At 31.3% G+C, this 15,257-nt stretch overlaps 1 protein-coding gene across 3 annotated transcripts in view; it reads left to right on the forward strand.

The window, feature by feature from the left end:
* The window catches only part of SI (sucrase-isomaltase), a 90,099-nt gene that overhangs the window by 35,256 nt on the left and 39,586 nt on the right, over window positions 1–15,257 (forward strand). For all 3 annotated transcript variants that reach the window (XR_005984299.1, XM_041732071.1, XM_041732072.1), the window contains 7 exons: window positions 1,277–1,365; window positions 4,462–4,511; window positions 5,209–5,379; window positions 7,651–7,806; window positions 9,260–9,463; window positions 11,932–12,086; window positions 13,586–13,754. Coding sequence is in view for 2 of the 3 variants with exons in the window: in XM_041732071.1 (XP_041588005.1) it covers window positions 1,277–1,365; window positions 4,462–4,511; window positions 5,209–5,379; window positions 7,651–7,806; window positions 9,260–9,463; window positions 11,932–12,086; window positions 13,586–13,754 (994 nt within the window). In the remaining variant the exon portion in view is untranslated. The remainder of the gene's footprint in view (window positions 1–1,276; window positions 1,366–4,461; window positions 4,512–5,208; window positions 5,380–7,650; window positions 7,807–9,259; window positions 9,464–11,931; window positions 12,087–13,585; window positions 13,755–15,257) is intronic.

A 15,257-nucleotide genomic window follows, 5' to 3' on the forward strand; every position in this document is an offset into this window, starting at 1 on the left:
TTGAAAGTGTCCATTACATACTTAGATTTTCAATACATAAGTGTCACGATGGTTTTTCTTTCTGCTAAAATGTTTTACTCTTAATATGATAAATGAGATGGATAATTCTGTTTAGGGAAAGAACTAGATAGAAACTAAGTTCAGTAAGAATAAAATCCAGAAACATTTAGAATAAAAGAAGAATCTTGAAAATTCTAGTGCTCTAGCTTGCACCATTCATTCTGGGTACAAGGGCACAGGAGGAGTTATATTAAATACACATATTTCCCCATATTCTGCAGCCCCCCAAGGGATTGTCACTGTCTATTACTTCTCCTGCTGTGTTTTCTTCATAATGTTAAGAATATCTAGAATTTTTTTATTTACTTTATCTTGTATGTAGCATGTCCACTCCCTTTGACTATAAATTCCATTAAGGCAGGGACTTGACTTTTCCCTGCTTTAGTCCCCAAACCAATAATAAATATCCAGTCCATAATATATTCTCTAGTTTTGCTAAATATTTGTTGAAGGAACAAATACGTAAGTGAATGAATGTGTGCTAGTAATTTAAATTATTTTGACGTTCTAGAATTGCTTATTTTCAGACTGAAACTGTTCCATGACTGTCTTCTCCAAAAAATTAGTTTTACTCTAGAGCTGTATTGAACAAGAGAGACATACACTTTGGTGAGCATGCAGGATGGAATATATTCTGTATAGAGCAGTTGCCTGAACTGTATAGCCTCAAGGATACTATTTTAGATTTAAAAACCTATAGTAATAGAGAAAAAAATTGTATTCATCATATCTCATTTCTCATGATAGAATTAGCCTCATTTGTAAGATTATTAGATATTCCATTAAGGATTAAATTTTTATCATATTGTACTTTTCTTTATTATGTATGTAAGACGTAGCCTTGATAAATCGCATGGTAGAGTTAATTGAGATGTGCAAGTATATATTGAATGTATTTTGCATTCATAAGGTATATTTAATTTTTCTTCTTTGAAGTATTGTTATGTTGTTTCAATTTTGTTGGTATCTTAGCCACCATGAAATTCCATATTACATTTGTTATATATATTTCTTTCACTTATTTTATATATTTTATAAATATATAAATTATTTCTCTTATGGAAAAATTAAGAAACAGACATGAATTTCATTGATATCTATGTTATCATATGAATACAGAACTCTTACGTATCCATTAGGTTGAAATGAACTTATTTATATGATATTTCACTAGTATAAATATATTTTGAATCATATATACAAACTTACTTCACAGCCGAAAGAACCCTCTAGGACTTATAGTTGCATTGGATGACAATAACATAGCAAAAGGGGACTTTTTCTGGGATGATGGAGAAACTAAGAGTAAGTCTCAATGTGATATTCATTCTTATGATGGGAGAATTGACTTTTATTGATATAACATCACATCTATTTAAAAATGTCACGTTTTATTTTTTAATTATTGGTTTTATTTATCTTAGGGGATTAGGTTGCTTTATGAAATTTAACGTTGTTCTTTAAATTATAAATATTGAATTATAATATTTTTGTCTCTTGGTTCACTGTAAAAGTCTTTTACAAGTATAGATATCTTTATTAGATTATAACTTCTAGTTAGATGAGTTAATAAATTCAGACATAAATTTTTCATCATATTTTCAATTCTCTTAAATGATTGTAGTGGTTAAAAACTAAAATTTTAGTACTGTAAAAGATACCTTCACATTTAAAATTTTGTTTAATTAATGTTAAATTGTTTGAGGTAAGAATGTTATCATATAAATGTTTCACAATTTAATTAATAAATATCCTTAATTTTATTTCATGAGCTCCAAACTTGAGAAGGCAGTACCCAAGTGAATAAAAAATGAGCCTTTTTTTTTTTTTGCTAATATATAATTATTCTATAGTAAATTTATTTGTTTAGATTTGGTCAATTACAATTACCCTCATAAATTTGTGGGTTTTTTTTATCCTATTTCTTTTAATAGAAGACTCAGGTATATGTGTTGTATATGTGTGTACAAAAAAATTATGGTTTGGCTACTGTTTTAGCACACTACTTCCCAGATGTATTAAAGAATATCCCAAGGACACTTGAGTGTGGCTCAGTCTGTTAAGCGTTTGATTTCAGCTCAGGTCATGATCTCAGGGTTCTGGGGTTCATCCCTACCTCCAGCCTCCCCGCGCAATGCGGAGTCTCCTCTCTCTCTCCCTCTGATCCTTCCTCCTGCTGTTTTTCTCTCTTTCTATCTCTCTCTCTCTCAAATAAATAAAGTCTTAAAAAAAAAGAACATCCCATATGTCTCTATGTGTGTGAAACATCCAAACTTCTCTAGCTTAATTTCAAGAAATAGTCTATGTATTTGTGTGCTGTCTTATAATTTGAAAATATGGAATCTATGAAAAAGTTCGTTTTTTTTTTAAGGCTTATCTATGAAAATATAGATTACCACAATATATCTGCTTCACCTTTGGTCTTCTCTTGTCAGTTGATGATTCCAATTCTACAAGATGCTAAAAAAACTTTAGTTGACTATTCTCTCACAACCTAGAAATATCTCTTGGTCAACCATGACCTGGGTTCTCCCATCAGTTCCATCACTATCACTAATATCTTCCATTTTAATTCCTATAATATCTTCCTAACTGGTCTGTCTATAGTTCTTGTCAAATCCCATTTACATTTATAATGTAAATTTATAATCCAGCAGGTGGAGTACTCATTTTAAAAGATGACTCAAATCATCACACCTCCACTCAAAAGCCCCTTATGATTCTCCATTTTATTCAGTTAGAAGCCATACCCTTTACCGACCTAGACCACTCACCAGGTTGCTGTTTTTGCATGTTTGCACACACACATACACACACACATATCCCCTACTGCTCTCTAGTTCTCATTTTACTCCAGCACAACAAGCCTTCTTACTCTGTCTCAAATGCCTTAGAGCTTAAGCACAGTAGGGTGAGCTCTCCTATGAAAATAGGTTCCAAACATTTACTACATAGAAGTTTCTTAAGATTGGATTCCTGCTGAATTAAATTATTTTATTGCTGAGATAATCCCTGTATTGGTAGCATGTGGGTCTTGATTTTAAGGTTACTCTTTATTTCTCAAATTATATAAATATACTCAATATATTTCTTTCTATATAAAAATATACATTGATAATTTATTTTCATATAAGAAAATGGTTAAAAAGATGGATAGGATTCAATTAATCATCTAATACGGTATCTACATAGTTATGTGCTGTGAAAAGTTAAAATCAGAGTTTTCTAAATAATCAATTTGTAAATAAACAACAATAAAATGACTTCAGTTCTGATTTTGATTTTTTTTCTGATTTTGATTTCATTAGCTAGGATTAAAATTTTAGATAAATTAATGTTGGAAATATATATAAGTTCTCAGATTCCTTTTACTTTTTCACTTTCTTTCTAATTATTGTAGCTATAATCTTCAGTTTCTCTGTTAAAGAAACATGTTAAAAAATTCTATTACATAGATAGTGTGGCAAATCATTGTCTTCTTCCATTTTCCTCATTAAATTTTATTTCAGTCTATATCTACAGATTCACTTTATTGCCTCAAACAATGAAAAAAATTAAAGATTATATTTATTTATTCATGGGAGACACACAGAGAGAGGCAGAGACACAGGCAGAGGGAGAAGCAGGCTGCATGTAGGGAGCCCACGTGGGACTCGATCCTGGGTCTCCAGGATCAGGCCCTGGGCTGAAGGCGGCGCCAAACCCTGAGCCACCAGGGCTGCCCCTGAAAAAAAAATTTTTTTAAATATGCAAAATAAAATCTTAGTGTCCCATATTTTCCAAAGATAACTGAATATTATATGGTTTACTAGAAAGAGATAAAATATTCAAAATAATGAATTTATAATGACTATATTTTACTATAAGTTTCTTTTCTCTTAATTTCCAGAAATATTTTAGCCATCTTTGAAAAATTCAACTAGGCACATATGTATTCATTACCTTTACTTACTGAGATAATACACTGCCAAGATTGTTTTGTATACAAGAGATTAAAATTTTAATTTGAAAAGATAATTTTTTGATTTGCTTCATTAATAAAAACTATCTTTCTTTATAATTTAAAAGATTTATTTATTTATTTATTTATTTACTTGAGAGGGTGTGGATGTGGGCGCCAGCACATGCGTGCAAGTGGGGAGAGAGGCAGAAGGAGAGGGAGAAGGGGAAGTGGACCGCCCATGGACCACAGAGTCTGACCTGAGGCTCAATCTCAGGCCCTGAGACCTAAATCAAGAGTCGGATGCTCAACCAACTGAGCCACCCAGTCACCCCTAAACAGTATCTTTTTTTCAAATATCTTAAATGTTTTGTTGTATAACTACAAAAATAGAGAATTTAACTAATAGAGTGAAGAATTACATTTTGATTTAATAATGCCGTTTTTTTTTCCCATTTCAGATACCGTACAAAATGGCAATTACATTTTATATACTTTTTCAGTTTCCAATGTAAGTATTCTTCTTGGACACACAGCCAAACATCTATCTTCCTAATGCAGAGTTATGCTTTTATCATGGAATTCTATTTGTTAAGATGTTTACATGTACCTTCAGATTTCAATGGAAAGAAATGAAATAAATTGTTAAATTTTTAAATTTAAGTTGTTAAATTATAAATACATTGTTACTTTAAATGTTTATATTTAAACATAATACATAAGTTTGCAATTATGAGATTGATGCACAAAAATCTCCAAACATCTTAAAGTGCTGTGTCTATTTCAAACGATATGACCTAGGAAAAAAGTGTCAACATATTTGAAAATGGTTTACTATATCAGTCACAGTAATAATTGTTATTAATTATGAGACAGGATGAAACTTCTACACACAAGGCTAAATTATAATAAATGATAGCAATAGTTTTCATAGATGTTGGATTTCTTCATATATTCTTTGTTGCAAAAGCTGTTATCCTTCACCAACAAAGGCTAGGATGAGAAGAGATATGTATGAGTTGTATCATGGGTAATTCAAGTTATCTATGAAAATAAATTTTATAGTATAGGCTATTTGGAAGTGGAGAGCTGGTGGGAATAGAAGGATAGATGATTGGTTCTTTTTCTGTTTCATACCTGTATTGTTTTTTCAAGTTTACATCCAATGACTTTCTACTTAATATATACTGTTATGTATTTCTTTACAGAACAAATTAGATATTATATGCACACATTCATCATACCAGGAAGGAACCACTTTAGCATTTGAGACTATAAAAATCCTTGGGTTGATAGATTCTGTTACACAAGTTACAGTGGTGGAAAATAATCAGCCAATGAAGAATCACTACAATTTTACTTATACTGCTTCCAACCAGGTAAATTAAAAATTTAAAAATATTTTGGCTGTCATATATTCTCACATTTAACATTGTGTGACCATTCAGTCTCTTGGTTTTGTGACTTTTTTTCTTCATGGCATTCCTTTTTTCCCCCCTTTTGCTACCAATATTCCATTTTAGGTCATTCCAATTTCAGATATCAACATTAAAAGGACTCCTTACTGCTTCTCCTTATTTCATTTTATCTTGGATATCTCTTATATATTCCTTCTTAATATTTTATCATACCATTTTCTTACTCTGAGCTTTAACTTACTCAGTTGTTGCATACAGTAAAGGTTCTAAATGCTTTAGCTTCCCATTTAATACTCTTTAAGATATTGATATCCCTTTCTTCAGTCATTCCCTATGCTGTCTTCTCCTTTCAAGAACTCTCAGTGTCCTTGATATATCTTGTATTTTTTTCTTTGAATTTTTGTTTACATTTTCCCTTCTAGTGCAATTGTAATTTTTGTCTCTTTTAAGATATGTACTAGAGAGGCACCTGGCCGGCTCACTCAGTAGAGCACATAGGATTCTTGGTCTCAGCGTTGTGAGTTCAAACTCCATGTTGAGTATAGAGATTCCTTAAAAATAAAATCTCAAGGGATACCTGGGTGGCTGAGTTAGTTAAGCGTCTTCCTTGGCTCAGGTCCTGAACCCAGGGTTCTGAGATTGAGCCCCACATCGAGCTCTCTGCTCAGAGGAGATCTTGCTTCTACCTCTCCATCTCCCTGCTGCTCTACCTACTTGTGCTCTATCAAAATAAATGAATAAAAAAATTTTAAAAAACAAAACAAAACAAAATAAAATCTGAAGATGTGCACTAGGGAAGGAAAAGGAGTCATAGGATAGGGCTTGAATTCCAGCCCTGCGATCTGTGCATTAAAACATATCAAAATAATCTCTTATCTCAGCTTCCTCACCTATAAAATGTAACATTTAAATCATAAATTTGCTTTGGGTAATAAATCACTGTATCTAAACTAGGCTGAAGGCGGCGCTAAACCGCTCAGCTACCTGGGCTGCCCAGAAGGTGGAAACTTAATCCAGTGAGCCACCCAGGTGCCCCTGAAGTGATTTTTATTGACATTTTTCCCCCACGATTCATATACATACTAAATTACTGGTAATATCAGCATAAATTCTGATTTACTTGAGACAATATTCTCCTAGAGTATATTTTTCTAATTCCTAAGTCCTCTGGCCAAGTTTTTCAGCTGGTAATTTTCATAAAAATTTGTATTAGCTAATCATTTTTATTTAGCAAAAATACTATAATATATATATTATATTATATATATAATATGGAGACAAATATAATATATATATTCCTAGGGCTGTAATAATTATTATAAATTAGACAATATAGCCCTACTAAAAACTTTATGACTCTAACAAAGATTATCAGGAGAGTATAATACAAAAATAATTTTATTTCATTTTTGCAATCTCAATTTATATCTGTGTCTGTCTTTATGCTTATAGAAAGAGATATGAAAGTAAGTTGATATCAAAAAGTAAGCTATGAAGATGGAAGCTCTGGGATAAATTTTGTGCAAATTATTCTCAGGGTATAGAGACAACAAACATAACTTTTCAATATCCTAATAATAGAAAGAATTATGTGTTAGAATATATATATGTATATAACCATTGTCTAATTTTTTTTTTTCTTTTTTGCATCATGCCATGTTCTTTTCCTAACTTGTTCCTGAAATTGGAGGCAGAACTGAAGAAATAAATATTTCCCTTTTCTGACTCTGGCGTCCTCCATATCAACTTAAGTGGTTAACTTCTCCCACCCTTGAGGGAACTAACATTTATTTCATACCTAATCTGCCCCAGACACTGTGTTAAGTGCTATGGATTTCATTTATCATGCATTCTGTATAGCAACACCCTTTAGTAGTAGCCATCATCCCCATTTTATAGGGGGAGGAAATTGAAGATAATAGAGGATAGTCAATTTTCCCAAAGATTTATAAGCATTAAATGGCAGAACTGAGAACTGAACTCATGTCTGGATTTAGCAATAATGTCTTTCGTTTGTATTCTACAGTTTCTCATAGTTTTCTTGTCTTGAGGTTCTAGCCATTTTACTGGCATGACATATTTTCCCCTTTCTCATCTCTTCTTTAAGTATTCTATTAAAATTACAAACGATTTGTTTTGAAGAATTGCTGTGGTTGCTGCATTTTATAAGTGTTAAGTATTTTTAAATAATCCAGTGCTCACAAATATTCTTTAATGTTTCTTTGTCTTCAGAGTCTCCTAATTTACAATCTCAAATTGAACCTTGGAGGAAACTTTACTCTTCAGTGGAATCAAATTTTCTCAGAAAATGAAAAGTTTAATTGTTACCCAGATGCAGACACTGCAAGTAAAGAAAAATGTGAAACACGTGGCTGTTTATGGGAAGCGGTACTGATAATTTTAATTATGATTCATAATATGACTTTTACATAAATATCTCAACATAATGATTATGTATTATAATTTTAATTCTACAACATATGAACTAAATTCATCTAGAAAAACATTGGGAATTTGAAATTAGGACTTTGATGGATAATTTATTTTTACCTTAATTAATTCTCCAAAGACATAGCTTAGTAAATGTCAGGCTAAATGAATGTGTAAATTGCTTTCCAGGCAGTTTGGACAGTGTGCCTTACTTTACTTAATAAAGTGTGCCCATTTTACTTAGTAAAGTAGTCCTCTATTTGTTGGACTCGTTAGATGTTGTCTATAGCCGACCAGCTTAATTTACTAAGGTATTATACCACTAAGAGACAGTTTTTCAAAAGCATTGTCTAAAGTTATTAAAACTTCTGAAATTGATGCACTATTGTAAGTTCTACTAAGGGATAATTTCTAGCCAGTTATTTTGGTCATTCATTCAACAGAATGATGATTTTAAACAAGACACGACTTATTTTTCTCTTGCAAAAAAGAAAAAGAGAGTCCCACACCTAATATACTGGCCTCTCAATGTCATCAATTTCTTATGATAATCAATTTCTTTTTATCCTCAAGGTTGTATTATGTCTTCTGTCATTATGTAGGCATTCCAAGCCCATGGCTAGAAGGAAGAAGGCCATCCTATTTTAATCAGCTTATACTTTTTTCTTTTAAAGAGGTTTTAGAGATCATATATAAGTTCCTCAGAAGTGGCTGGGACATGTAGATGGGCATGTTGCTTCTCCCAGTTTAATAAATAAGAAAGATGGGAGAATGGGCTATTATAAGGCAACTAGCCCTCAGTACCACTATTTATCATTCTTTTTCTTAGGTCTTCGCTTCCACCCTTATATAAATCAATTACTTTTTTTCTTTTTCTTTTTTTTTAAACCAATTAACTTTGATCTTTGGCCACAGTTCCTATTCAAATACTGGTCAGGATATTATTGACCAGTATAAGGACCAGTCATGAAATAAGGAATGATATAGTTTCATTATAAGTAAAAGAAAAGAACTTTAAGTACAAGCCCTTTGAGGGCTGTTGTAGAGCCATTTTACACACAAAAGTCAATAGTTAACATGAATAGAACAAGCATGAAATCAAAATTTGTGTGTAACATACTTAATTTTTGCAAAGACCACAGAATCATTCTATTTTCTGTTGAAAAGCTGATATTTGATTCTCTTCCTCTATTGGTCTGTCTTTAGAGTCAAAATATAAAATTATATATAACATTTTAGAATATGGTGTTTTGGGTTGCATAATAGGTATTTTGTGTTGTGATTATAATTTTATTTTAGTATTAATAAAATTTATAAATTATACATGTTATTAAACATGTCTACCTGTTTTGAAGAGATCAATGTAACGATGCTTACAATTTCTGGTAACAAACATGTATCATGTTTTTAGTCTTTTAGCTCCAAAGCACCAGACTGTTACTTTCCTAGACAATCCAACCCATATTTAGTCCGTTCAACTCAGTATTCATCAATGGGTATAACAACTGACCTGCAACTGAATCCTACAAGTGCTCGAATAAAGCTACCTTCTGAACCCATCTCAACTCTTCGTGTGGAAGTGAAATATCACAAAAATGATATGCTGCAGTTTAAGGTATGTTTAATATAAACTCTCCCAATCCATGACTTATCTCCCAAGATGAGATTCTGAATAGCTTAGATATTTCAATTTTAATGTAATATTAAGGATTATAAATTTAGTTGGAGTTATTTCGATTTTACAAAAATAAAGCTTTTTTCCTATACAACTCATAGCTAGGTGCTCAGTAAATAAGGCTTCTTATTTTTGCAATTTTGTGAATAATTAAACATGGACTGGTGATTTAAAAAACTATTAAATTCTTCCTAATACATAAATTACTTAGAATCGGACTATATTTATAGTACCATTAATGTAAACAAAAAATTTTAACAAAACAGGATACTATTTCCATTATTTTTAAATAGTGACCTGAATTTTCAGACCAATGCAGCAGATCTAAAAAATTTTTTTTCATTCAATAGTACATTTACTGGTTATTTTTTAAATTGAAGTATAGTTGGCACAAAATTTTAAGTTGGTTTGAGGTGTACAAAGTAGTGATTTCACAAATCTATACATTATGCTAAGTTCAACAGAAGTGTAGTTACCATCTGTCACCATATAACTTTATTACAGTACATTCCCTAAACTGTACCTTTCATCTCCCTAATCTGTTCATTCCACAACTGGAAGTCTGCATCTCCCAAGCCCTTTCACCCACTTTGTGGAAGCCTCCACTCCTCTCATCTGGCAACGATCAGTTTATTCTCATTATTTTTACTTAAGAGCTCCAAGGGAGTCCATTAAGAAAACTATTAAAAATATTAAGAAGATCAGCAAATGATAGATGTAAAATATCTCCAAAAAAATGTTTTGCTGTATGCTATCATTCACCATTTAGAAATTGAAATGGAGGCAAGTCCCATTAGTAAAATCAAATGAGAAAAACAAATTAGCAACAAAAATATCAAAAATCATAGGAGTAAATTGTTTATAAGAAAAAGACTTAGAAAGTGTTGATAGATTTTTTAAAAGATTTATTTATTTATCTAAGAGAGAGAGCATACACCTGAATACTTTTGCTCCAACAAGATGGAGGGGGGCGGGGATAGGGAAAGTCTCAAGCAGACTCCCTGCTGAGCAAGGAGCAGTATTCAGGGCTGATCTGAAGGCCCTGAGATCACCATCAACCTGGGCCAAAAACAAGAGTTCAATGCCCAACTGATTGTACCATCTGGGCACTCCCCCAAAAAAGTGTTGATAGATTTTAAATAGCATTATGAAAACAAGCAAATTTTAAAAATCCTAATTCTGTTTTTTTTTTTACGTTGACTCATTTTCTTTAAGTTCATCTGGAAAAAAAAAAAACTATGATAATGGCAATAGTTAAAATTCAGAAAAAGAAGGCATAAAATTTACCAAATTTAAACAGTGCAGAACTACAGCCAGAATTACCTGAAAGTTTATTGAAAGAAGATAGCATAAAAGATATATGTGTGTGTGTATAAAAGACGTGCTTATGTATATACAAAATCAACCAAACATAAGCTCAGAAAAAAAAATAGCTACTTTTATATCTTGCAACTGCCTAGTGAAAACCTTTTAAACCACAGATACAAAAATATAAATTCCACAGATAAAAATCTCTATATTTTCTTACATAACAATTAAATATATTTCAACATCAACAAACACTATAAAAAATTAGAAGGCAAACAAAAAATGGATAAGTATTTGCCATATACATGACAGAAACCAAGCAATTACAACTCATGTAACCAAAAACAAAAAAAGGTTAAGACCTCCTAAACAGACATTTAATAGAAGAAATAAAAATTAGAGATAAAAATATTAAAATATTTATATTAGTGGAAAATAAAAGGAACAAAAGGAAAATTTTAAAAATGGGAAAGTTAAATGTTGAATATCATGTAGAAAAAGGTTGATTCTCATCAGCAAAGAAATACATGACAATTTAAAAAATGCTTTTAGTTTAATAGGAAATCGTATTAGAGTACACATTTTGGTAAGAATATTAATTAGTATACTATGTTTGGAAAATAGATATCAAAGACCCTACAAATTTTAGCACACTAATACTAGCCTAATACTATCACTTCTCAGAAATGTACTGGGGAAATAAAGACATGAATAAACATAAATAACCATTAATATTCATTGTAGGATCATACATGTGACCAGAAATATGGAAACAACTTCTGAGTCTAACCATGAAGTGGTAAATAATTCTGTATATCCACATAGGAGAATATTTAGCTCTCATTTTTTGAAGATTTCTCATTGTATGGCAAAATGAATTATAAAATATTAAACAAATGATAAAATGCAGTTCATAATTTGATCTCAATACATGTGAATGAGGTTTCCTTATAGATAAAGGGCCATAGATACAGAATTAAGAATTATATAAACAAGAATTCTAATGTTCTTGTTTGAGGAATTATTTGAATTATTTGTTATTTACATGATGTTTTAACAATAAGAGTGAAACATTTATTTTCATTGTTTCTCTGCAATAGATTTATGATCCCCAAACAAAGAGATATGAAGTTCCAATACCTTTAAACATTCCAGACGTGCCAACAAGTACCTATGAAAATAGACTTTATGATGTTGAAATCAGAGAAAATCCTTTTGGCATCCAGGTTCGAAGAAGAAGTACAGGAAGAGTTATGTAAGTGATTGAATTATTTGATATGAAGAATATTTTTATTTTAAGTTAGAGGGGAAAAGTAAGATTTTCACTGTGCTACAGTATCAGTCATCACACTGAAAAGGTTTTTATTTCTATTAAATAAGTTTGCCTGTTTTAACATTTTTAAACTAAACAATTATCACACTCATGAGACTATCATTAAGCATTAGTAAAATTTCATCTACATTTTGGATGTGATTTCGTTATTATCACACTCATTCTTCTAATCAAGTTACAACCCAAATCAAGATTCCTCTTGAAAAGTGTGTGTGTTAACAAAATAAGTATTTGGAAATGTATTATGTAAATATTTAATAAGAAATTAATTGAAGTTGAAGTTTATTAATTCTGAAATCTGACAATTAATACTATCTCCACCAGGTATTGATGAAAGGAAATTATGATACATACACCTGTCTATATTTTTATGTTACAATGAATAAATTTATGTAAAAAGATTATTTTTATTTTAGTAAAATGTAGAGCTTGTAAACAAACTATAGCATATTAAGAGAAAATTTTACTAATTTAAGCTTGCCATGCTTCTTTATAGAAGATGGTGTCAGAATTTTGACAGGTATTGTCAGGATGGATACAAATAATGAAGAAAATTATGTCTGTAGAGTTTTAAAAATTGTATGATGACAATATTTTTGTTTCAGAGGATAAGAAGTGAAGTCATTTTGTAAATGACTTCTGGTGCAATGGCATTATTTATTTTTATTTGGAAAGCATTATTTTTAGTAAATACTTCTCCAAAATACTTAATATAGAAATTTATGTGTCCCAAATTATTTGTAATTATTACATTTCTTTTTCCTTCCAACCTTAACTTCTTTTCTTCTTCCTTTACATTCTTGCAAATCACTAGAAAAACAATATATTCTCTGTAACACATTTCTTCTGGATTTTTTTTTAAACACCAATTTTTATAAATACAAAATAAAAGAAAGAAAATGATTGGGAGTAGTAATTAGCTTGGAATTAAAATATCCATCATGCCTTATAGTTTATTTTTATACTGATTTCATTTCATTCTATACATAGAAAAAGTTTACTGTGATTATCTCAAGGGAACAGGAAAACAGAACTTTTCATTCCTTGGAAATATATTACTTCTAGGTCATATTTATAACTTATTAATTTTATTAATAAGTTATATTAATATTAGTTATACTAATATTAATTTTATTTTTAAAAGCAATATATATCTAAAGATAATCATATAATCATATTCATCATATAATTTATTTTATTAATAATGTTGAATAAATGAAACATACTTTAGATATTCTCTAACTTAGTCAAAAGAAAAATGTAGTGAGATAGTTCTTGTCATTTGGTGTTTCAGTACAACAATAAGGAATATAGAGAAAAATATTACTGCTTTTCAGATAACCTAAGAAAGAATTACCAAGTATTTGTAGTGCTAATTTGTATGTATTTTCAGGATTAGAATTGTATTCTTTTCTTTTCAGTTGGGATTCTCAGCTGCCAGGATTTGCTTTTAATGACCAGTTTATTCAAATATCTACTCGCCTGCCATCAGAATATATATATGGTTTTGGGGAAGTGGAACATACAGCATTTAAGAGAGACCTGAACTGGAATACCTGGGGAATGTTCACAAGAGACCAACCCCCTGGTGTAGGTATCAATATTTGACCACTCCATGAGCAGTTAAGACCATGATTAGGATCTCAGCAACTTCTCTGTAGGCCTAGACTTCAGTAATGAAGTAATGACAACGGGGCCCAGATTTGCTACTGTGATTTTCTAAAAAGCAAACAAAAAAGCCACAATAGGGGATCCCTGGGTGGCTCAGCGGTTTCGCGCCTGCTTTTGGCCCAGGGCGCGATCCTGGAGACCCGGGATCGAGTCCCACGTCGGGCTCCCTGCGTGGAGCCTGCTTCTCCCTCCTCCTGTGTCTCTGCCTTTCTCTCTCTCTATGTCTATCATAAATAAATAAATAAAAATAAATCTTAAAAAAAAAAGCCACAATAAATTACGGGTGAAGGCAGAGGACTGGATGGATAACATCCTTGATTACAGTGAAAAGTGAGGTGCAACCCATCCCTTATCCTCTCAACTATGTAGAACAAAATATTCAGATTCAGAATCCCCTGCCAAATCTACTTTAACTCGCAGCTTTTAGTAATAACTGACTAGAGTTGTCTTTGATTTTTTACTCCTTTGATACTGATTTGATGCTAACATTTTCCTTTATGATACCCAGCTACAGGTGTAATAGTATGAGGCCATACTATTAGTTACATCTGTAGAAAATGTTTTTATACACTCATGTCACTTTTCCCAATGTTTTATCTTATTAATGGAATACATTTCATGAATATTTAATGCATTGCACAGCTGATATTAACTATAGTTTTTCTAACCATATCATGAAAAAAACACGCTTTAATAAAACATACTAGCTCATTTCCATTTTTCACACATTATTTGATCGAAAGGATATATTCAGTATGAGATTTTAAGTGTATTGGGGTGCCTGGGTAGCTCAGTCTTTTAAGCTCTGCCTTCAGTTCAGTTCATGATTCCTGCGATTGAGCCCCACATAGGGCTCCCTGTTCAGTGGGGAGACTGCCCCTCCTTTCCGCTTGTGTTCTCCCTCACTTTCGCTTATTATCTCTGTCTTTCTCAAATAAATACAGAAAATCTATAAAAATAAATACATAAATGTGTATACTATTGCAAACACTTATTGTGCTTAAACAACTTAATTCAAATTTAGTTTATAAAGGCTGTTTTTATTTGTATCAACTTGACAGTATGTTTTACAAAGTGTATTTTTTTAGGGATGCCTGGGTAGCTCAGTGGTTGAGCATTTGCCTTTGGCTCAGGATGTGATCCCAGAGTCCCAGGATCAAGTCCTACATTGAGCTTCCTGCATGGAGCCTGCTTCTCCCTCTGCATATGTCTCTGCCTCTCTCTCTCTCTGTGTCTCTCATGAATAAATAAATAAAATCTTTAAAAAATGTATTTTTAAAAACTATGCAACCTAAGTATTGGCATTATTAGTTTAATATAATCTTGATACCCAATATATAAATCTTTCACATGTTAATTACTGGGATACAGTGTGAATCAAAGAGGTCAGTTTCTTTCTTTCTTTTCTTCTCTCTCTCTCTT

This window comes from Vulpes lagopus, chromosome 17 (assembly GCF_018345385.1).
Source record: "Vulpes lagopus strain Blue_001 chromosome 17, ASM1834538v1, whole genome shotgun sequence".
NCBI classification, from domain to species: Eukaryota; Metazoa; Chordata; class Mammalia; order Carnivora; family Canidae; genus Vulpes; species Vulpes lagopus.